We start from the raw sequence: 9,078 nt of genomic DNA, 5'->3' as shown, positions 1-9,078 counted from the left end.
AAAAAAAAAAAAAAAAAAAAGAGAAGGAAAGGAAAAAAAACAAAAAACCCACCCAGCACAAGAACAATTCCCAAGTCAGCCCAAGAGCAGAGAATTAGTACTATCAGGTGATCAGAAACAAAACCAAGGCAAACACCCACCAAATTCAATACTCAGAGTAATTATCATTAAAAGAATCACGACTGATGCAAATTCAAAAACCACTATCACGAAGCAAAGGCTATCAGAGAAGCTCCCACCATTTCCTCAAAAAGCACTTGGTTTTGACGAAAGTAAAGATCTGACTTTAAGATATAAAAGGCACAAAACAGTACCTTTATGGGCAGATTTTCAGGCTAAGACTACCAGGAGATGTGAGTTCATTCTCCATAAAGGAAATGAAAGAACAGTGTGTGGGATCAAGGAGAACCTGGATAAGCAATGGACAAGTGCTCATCTGTGCAACAGGGAAGGTATGAGAACAAGCTGCCCTTTTCCTAATACTTAGCAGATTCAGGATGGACTCCTACCAGTCTCTGCTGCTCCAACAGAAGATCTGCTTCTTCCTTCTCTTTTTTGTATAGGATCTCCATTTCCTGTAGCCTAGAAGAAGAAAAAAGATAGGAAATAAATTCTGAAATCAATGGGCTATTTAATGAATGCTATTATATGTTTTAAAAAAGCGACAGTCACCTTTTCTCCATCTCCTGTTTCATATCAATTCCTTGTTTTTCCAGAAGCTCTCTCTGGGCAAATGTCCAGTCCACAGGCTCGGAAGGGGTCTCAGCAGAAGGTGTCTTCTCCCGCTCAGCTCGTGCTTGCTCCGGGTGATTAAAGCGAAAAACATGATTTTTACCCATGATGATACGGTTTCCTAGTACAAAGTAAAAACAGGGTTAAGAAATCATTTTTTAAATGTATAGCATGCAGGTTAATAATCTTACTTTCCCCTAATGTAAAAAGGCAGGTTTTGGAGTGCTACAGGAATATACATCCTAACACTATCACTTCAGTCTATAAACAAAGAGTCAAAAATTAAAGAGTTGCTCACACTAGCCACATGTGCATTACTGAAGAATTCAAACACTCCCAGTCTCACCTGAGCGCAGCTGGACAGGCTGAGCCACCCTCTTGCCATTTACATAGGTTTCTGAGCGTTCACAGGGCTCCAGGGTCACAATAACTAAAAGGAACACAAATTACTTAATGTTAGGATCACAAACCACTGGAAACAAATAATGGAAAGCAGTGACTATACCAGATTTATGGTAACTAGAATAGACCCTCACAACCAACCAAATGGCTGAAGCATCTACATATCAGTTCATTTTAGGATACCAGATTCAGTCCAATACAACAGGCTATTTGGGGCTGTGGCTAACATAGAAAGATTTAACTGAGTTGAAATTAAAGATCTTTACAAACCTCAGAATAAGAAAGAAAATAATATTTTTGGTGGTATCTGAAGACAGTTCTGTCAATAAAATTTTAAAACCATAAGAAATCTTAAGTATGAGATGTAGGTAATAACCAAAAACTCAAGATTAAAAACTAATACTCTGATTAGGAAAGACTGAATTATATAACACAAAAATACCAATGGATTGTTATTTTGTTAATAACCTAGAGAAAAATTCAAGGTTGACTTTTTCTTCCGTTTTAGATAACATAAATTCTACTGGGTTAAGAACAGAGGTCCTACAAATCCCTATTGCCTAGGATACTATTCCTTTCTTACTTTTCTATTAAGTAATTAACATTCAAGACAAGCCTAATTGCCTAAGTCCTGCTCACTTCTTGACAGTAATAAAAGGGCTCCTTTTGTAGGGGCCTTTTTCATGTAAAGTAGCTATGTGTGTCCTTGCATTTATAAGCAGTCCAAGTTTCTCCATTTTCAGTATTAGACTGCACAAGAAAGTTTCACTGAAATACACACAGGGAATACCAAGTCTTGGAGATTTCTTATAACAGAATGAAAAAGTTGCTGGAGAAGCTCAAGCTAAAACTCTCACCTTCACCACTGTTGTTTCTCTCACTCCGGAAGATACAATGCTCTTCTTTAATGTGAGCCCCACTCAGCACTATGTCTTGGCGCCGCTCAGCATCTGCCTGACCAACCCTGAACATAAGAGAAAGCATTTCCCAGGGATGCTGAGACACTAAAAGCATTACGAACAATGAACCTCTTTCTCCCAAAGAATATTCTTAGTAGGTACAAAAAAGGTATTGCCTTTTTGTATCAGAAGCTTTCAATTGCAAATTCTATTTTTTTACATATGACCAATCTCCTTACATCAGAATAAGAAATTAAGGAACAACAATACACCAATTTAGCTCACATAGCATTACAAAAAGACACAAGCAAACTAAACTCCCTAAAGAATTCATAGAAGATGTTACAAGGAAAAAAATTGTTTAGAGTCTCAAAGAAAAACATGTTAATCAGTATGGCTGGCTAAAACACTTAACATTTGGGAAAGCAGGAGAAGATAGTTTTCAACTATTTCATACAGGGAAAACAGAAAATCATTACAATAAATTTTACAACAAATAACTTCTCTTTAGTTATTCAGTCATAGAAAAGAAAAGAAAACACTGAGTGAGTAAAATAAGAAACAAATATACCTTGTAATTCCATCTTTGATGTAATAAAGCAGGCATTCAGACATTAGTGGGTCTTCATTGAGGTTTACAAGATGTGGGGTCTGAAAAACATTACAGATTCTCAATTCGGAGAAAGGCATTAAGACAGGGCTGTGACAATAACATCAACCCTACAGGAGGCTGATGGCTTCTTTGACCCCCTACAGAGCCTAGAAGAAGGACTTCTGTATTGTTCTTACTTGCAATCCCGTACTAAAGGGCCAACGTGCCTCTTCTCAAACTGCACTAATGAATTCTATTTAAAAAAAGAACAAGACCCAATGCGGACAGGGACAAAGCATAGAGAGCACTGAAGAAAAATCAGGACGGGTTGGTTCTATTTCAGTTAGTCCTAATTTTTGCAGATGCCTGGGCAAAAATCTCAAGAAATCATCTAGTCTTTTACTTAGTTTATAAAATTGTCTTCCCAACCCTACCAATTTCCCTCTATGATTGTCATTTTCTACTTTCATGGTCCCAGTTACTGTCTTTAGTTCACTAGGCTTTACGTTAAAGAAGAAATTTAAATTACTGATATCAAGTAATATAAACATCTTCTAAAAACCTTTATATAACTCTAATGTTTCTAAAATCATTTAAAAACCAATCTTCTTTTGTGAAAATACCCCACTGGAATCCATAAATAAGTCTGGTCTTGGGGTCAAAAATATTCAAGATAATGCCAGCAAATGTGGAAAAATGAAAGAGTCAGATGAGGAGGTTAAGAAAAAGGATTGTAAACAATGATTAAAAAGAAAATAAGAGAAACCTCTACATCTCTTCAACTAGTGTCTACATCTGTAATTTAAGAGCTTTGTTGATTTGAGAAAGTCAAAGTACTCTATGGGCAGCACTCTTTAAAACCTATCATGACACGGGTCAAAAAAGAAATGAGTCTCAAAAATAGCTTCTAAAATTGAGTTTAGATGTGGTCAGTGGAGTATCCATGCCACCCTTCCTGAGGAAACCCAGATTTAAATGTAAGGCCAGAGGTGTAAAATTAGGATAAGGTGAAGCTTAGGAAACAGAGATCTCAGTTTGGTATTTGGCACTATTTAAAATCATTTAAACACTTGTTCAAGTGTTTACCTGTTGCTGTTGAGTCGATTCTGACTCACAGTGACCCTACAGAACAAAGGAGAACTGCTCCTTGGGTCTCCAAGGCTGTAAATCTTTACGGAAGCAGAATGCCATATTTTTCTCCTGCTGGCGAATTCAAACCACCAACCTTCTGGTTAGCTGCTAAGTGTTTAATCACTAAGCCACCAGAGCTCTTTGTTTGTGTTTAGACAGACATTAAATGTCATTATGTTTTCACAGTTCTTAATACGCAAAGATATAAAATATTTTTTGATATATGCAACGACACAAATTTTATCAAAGTTGTAAATGGTCACTATGAGTCTGATCTGACTTGAGAGCAGTGAGTTTGGCTTTTTGGTTTTATTTACAATATGAATTGAAAATATCTTGAAATGTACCTTCTCCGTTGAAAATAACACATTGTTGTTGTTGTTATGTGCCGTCGAGTCGGACCCGACTCATAGCGACCCCTCCTTGGGTTTCGGAGGCAGTATCATTACGGAAGTAGATTGCCCCATCTTCCTTCCGAGGAGTGGTTGGTGGATTTGAACCGCCAGCCTTCTGGTTACCAGTCAAGTGCCTTAGCCACTATGCTACCAGAGCTCCCTAATAACACATTGGAATTTATAAAAAAGTTACATGACTTTGATAGCAAAGGAATCCCAGCAAAAGCCACAGGAATATTTTGTATCATACAAGACAAAAGTATAGGTTCAAAAGTCCCTATCACTTCTATTCTAATCTAAAGAGACCAGACCCTATACATGAAGATGTGTAAGTGTCCAATGGCCAATTTAGGATTATTTAAACTAAAGAACCATATATTAGTTATATCTATTCTTTTACTGTCATATAAATATGCAGACAAAATACTCACTTGATAATAGTTTCCAACATCTAACAGTAATTAACTAGCAATTTAGTAAAAAATATTTTACTATTTTAATTACCTAACAGGTAGCTACTACTTTATAACTAGGATTATGTAAGTAGGAAAGCATCTACTAGAATCATTAAAAGATAAAACTGAGAAAGGAGTAGGAAGACAAGAAAGAGTAGAGGAATTGCTTTACTCTGTACACTGGTTGTCAGTTGTACAAATATAATCTAATGCAGCATTTTTCTACACAAACCTAATAAACAGCTGAAATTACTTCCAAAGAGTTATTAAAATGGGTTGATGCCTTCTGTGGGAAAGTCTACATAGAAACAGTAGCCAAAACTGAAGCAAGGTATGCTAAATTAGGTTGGGAGTTTAAGGCAAAGCAACAATGCAGATGATTAAACATATTGAACATAGCCTAAAGTTTAACAGATTTACTGTCTTGGGTTTTTATTTTGTAAATACTGAACCATGAGATACATTTTAGAAACAGGCTGCCCTTGTACTATAAGGCCGTATGGTCAAATGAAACCAGAAATTAAACCAAACCCCAAGATTAAAAAAAAGAGGGAGAAGGCAGCCCTGAAAGATAAGAAGTGCTTCAGGGACTAAGACAAACAAAAAGTGATTTCATTTGGCTGAGTTTCACAACAACACTGTTTCCTACCTTTTTAGGTGAGAAAACTCCCAGGGTTCCTCCATCTTCCCGAATAGCAACTCCCATCTCAGCCAACAACGCCTCTCTAGAAAAAACGACAAGTATACCAGAATGTTGTTGTTAATTGACTCTGAGTCGATTTCAACTCATGGCAACCATGTACGTGCACAAGAAAACTATATTCCACTGGGTTTTCAAGGCTGTGACCTTTTAGAAGCAGATCACTAGGCTTTACTTCCAAGGCACCTCTGGGTGAGTTTGAACTACCAACCTTCCGGTTAGTAGTCCAGTATTTAACCATCTGCACCACCCAGGGACTCCATCAGCCTAACAACACTAAAATTTCAATTAAGTCAATATGCTATGAATTGAAAATAAAGCATGCAAAGGAAAAACAATTTAAAGTCAATAATGCAAATGTAGAATAATCCACTTATTCTGTCATTAATGAGTAATTATTTCTTAGACAAATAACACCACATTCAAAATTAATTAAGTTATGCTCCTGTGTTAGGTAAAGTTATATTCACCTAAATAACAACTGTCTCTTTTGATTTTGGAGGTAGACAGTAATTCAGTAATTCCTAATAATATATCTAATTAACATAAGGGAATATTCTTCAAGCCTATACATTCAACTATTTCTTCAGAATCTAAGAAAACCATCAGAAAGTAACTTTGGTTTATAGACTACAGCTTATAAATATGATTTTCTCAGATGTTCCCATGCCCACCATCATTCTGCTTCAATAATTTTAGCTTAAAATCACTATAAGAAAATTCTGCTAGATACATTTAGTGTATCAATATTTTAGAACTTACATCTGCCTGGTCTTTTAGGAAGGGGGAATGACAGAACTGATGTTTTTTAAATGTAGATTTATTCAAATGGCAAAAGTATTATTTCAGGTGATGTTCACTTTCAGCGTAGAGAACTGATAGAGGTTTGCAACCCAAACTACTTCACCTTTTTACCAAAGAGGTTCTAAAGAAGGTAACTCTGAAAGGTAATAATCAGAACAGCCTTTTGGATTTGGGCCATTATCAAAAGCAGTCTACTTTTTGTAGATGGAAACTCTATCCTTCAATACCATCTGTTCTCACATGCATTCCTAGCAACATGCACTGTGATAACTACTTATGCACATGACTCCCTAAAGAACACTTAAATCTGTTACTTTCACTTTAAAGTATAAACTCTACTGGCTTTATATGCCCAGCAAGGCTTATTTATTTATTTATGTATGAGGGGGAGTTCTGTTTTTAACTTTTCTTGCATCTTTCGTTAGTATAAAATTAATCACATATTCCAAAGAAAACTGAGAAACATTCCCTGATTTTAAACTCCTTACCTCTCCATTCTTATGGCCTCTGTTTTACGAAGCTTCTCTTCCCAGGTTTCATTCAACTCAGCAATGATCTTCTCTGATTCCTAAGGGAGGAAAAAGTCCACAGTTACAGCAGCAAAGAGCCTGCTAATTTAACATACCATGCCTGGAAAGGACAGTAAGAAGTAGATTTTGCCCTTTGAGGATCTGAGGCAGAATTTACTGTGATGAAGTTTATTCTTTCTTTGTTAATATGTAAAGAATCACAATAACTAGGCTTGAAACTAAGTCAGCCCCAGACTACTGGTACATATAAACCCTTTAAATACTGAAAAAAGTATGTATCTTAATAGTGACTGAGCACATGTCTGTGTGTATGTGTGTTGGGGGAAGAGTAACAGAGCAGTATCTCATGCAAAGTACTTTTTCTGACAACCATGTCTACAAGAGAATAAAACCCCCTAAGGTATTCATTGCTTTTGTTTCACTATAATTTCCCCATAATACTACATCCTCCTGAACACAGCCCGATATCTAATATAGAAAGGTTCAGTATTAGATCATTCAAAGACATATGTAGTCAATGAAGTGACAAATTACCAGTCACTTGGTGAGTGTATATTGTATGCCAGGAATGTAAGAAAACAAACATGTTTCTCTGTACTCAGGACAGAGAGAAATAACTGATGATTCACTCATTTAATAATTATATAAAAAAAAACAAACCAAACCCACTGCCATCCAGTTGATTCCAACTCATAGTGCCCCCCCAATAGGGTTTCCAAGGCTGTAAATCTTTTAAGAAAGTAGATTGCTTCATCTTCCTCCTGCGGAGCAGCTGGTGGGTTTGAACCACCAACTTCCTAGTTAGCGGCCAAATGCCTTACCCACTGTACCACCAGAGCTCCTTATTATATAATAATAATTACATATGCCTTCATTATATGTCAAGCCTCATTCCAGGCAACTAGGGATATGTCAGGGAACAAAATTCTTGCCATTAAAACATATTTTTGTAAGGAGACCATAATCCATTTTAATCAAGAAGTATACAGTCAGATAGTAATAAATACTTTGGAGAGAATAAAGCAAGGAAACAGGAGAGAGAATGCAGGTGGAGGGGAGATAAGAGAGCAATGTGAAGTGAGGTTGTGAGAACTGGCCTCAATGAGAAGGTTGTATGTGAGCAGAGACAGGAACTGTGGGAGGTGCTGTGTAGGTATGGAGGAAACGGCAGGAAAACACCTCGCTCTGGCCAGTTGAGCATGTTCATGAATTGTGAATGGGTATGGTAGGTGAAGACAACAGAAATAGTTTGCTAACTGCCAGAAACACTTTGGAGTCACAAACTACTGGAAGATAGGTGAGCCAGAGAGGGTTTCCCCGGGTGGGTGATGTTCATACAAATGAACAAAGGCAATTAGAAGCTGACTAGATGAAGAACAGAGGGGAAGGGAATATCAAAAAGAAGGATGAGCAAATGCAAAAGCAAGAGAAAATGCTGGTCATGGAGACAAAATTAGCAAGTCAAGATGCTGGTAATGATGATGAAGATGATACTAGTGGTGGTGGTAGTGATTATGATGGAAGGTCTTATAGTTCATAAAATATTTTGAATGTATGTTTCATTTAGTAGGCTACTACCATAAAAAGCCCCTGTAATTCCAAAACAATCATATACAGAGAAAAAATGTGAATAATGTAACATAATAAAGCCTAAGGTGTTCGGCATTTGTTTTTTTTCTGGAATGCCTGGGCTTCCAGGATAATTCTATTATTGGATGACACATTAAAAATAAACAAAATAAGTAAATGCTAAAATCTAAAGAGTATTTTTAAACACTAAGAATAAAGACAGACTAAAAAGGCAGCAGCTACAAAGCAAAGGAGTAGAGAGCCACGATAAACAAACAGGAAGAGAACAAGAGAGAAAAAGAGAAGAAGAAAAAGCAGAACTAGCAAAGTCAGGCAAAGAGCAAAACTGATAAAAGCTAAGCATAGTGTGGTAATCAGTAAGGTGGGTAGAAATGTAGAGGTAGCCACATCCTAGGTACTCTTTCAGAAAAGAAAAGAACCAGTTACAAAGTGGGAGGGGCTACAAGTCTGCTGGGGGCTTGAAAGGGGAAAAAACACCTAAATTGGTCTTCACACATACACAGAGGCTGAAACAGCTAGCTGACTGACATCTTTATACACAACTCACTACCATCAAGTCAGATCTGACTCACAGCGACCCCTCCTTGGGTTTCCGAGGCATTATCACTACGGAAGTAGATTGCCCAATCTTCCTTCCAAGGAGTGGCTGTTGGGTTTGAACTGCCAGCCTTCTGGTTACCAGTCAAATGCTTGAGGCACTATGCCACCAGAGCTCTCTCTCTCTACTAATGGTTCCTTTTTCAGGACTGCTAGTGTGTCTCTGGGAGCTCTGGTAGCATAGTGGCTAAGGCACTTGACTGCTAACCAGAAGGCTGATGGTTCAAACCCACCAGCCACTCCTCAGAAGG

At 37.2% G+C, this 9,078-nt stretch overlaps 1 protein-coding gene across 1 annotated transcript in view; it reads right to left on the bottom strand.

Moving 5' to 3' along the window:
- KIF1B (kinesin family member 1B) overlaps positions 1-9,078 on the bottom strand; it is a 232,230-nt gene that overhangs the window by 86,684 nt on the left and 136,468 nt on the right. The window contains exons 15-21 of the mRNA XM_042781192.1: positions 6,599-6,678; positions 5,256-5,331; positions 2,605-2,684; positions 1,992-2,098; positions 1,079-1,162; positions 673-853; positions 510-582 (exon numbers count right to left, since the gene is read on the bottom strand). Coding sequence (XP_042637126.1) covers positions 510-582; positions 673-853; positions 1,079-1,162; positions 1,992-2,098; positions 2,605-2,684; positions 5,256-5,331; positions 6,599-6,678 — 681 coding nt within the window. The remainder of the gene's footprint in view (positions 1-509; positions 583-672; positions 854-1,078; positions 1,163-1,991; positions 2,099-2,604; positions 2,685-5,255; positions 5,332-6,598; positions 6,679-9,078) is intronic.

This window comes from Orycteropus afer, unplaced genomic scaffold, assembly GCF_000298275.1.
Source record: "Orycteropus afer afer isolate SDZICR_OR568_19922 unplaced genomic scaffold, OryAfe1.0 scaffold00094, whole genome shotgun sequence".
Classification (NCBI taxonomy): domain Eukaryota; kingdom Metazoa; phylum Chordata; class Mammalia; order Tubulidentata; family Orycteropodidae; genus Orycteropus; species Orycteropus afer.
This window is presented reverse-complemented; position numbering and strand designations above follow the sequence as displayed.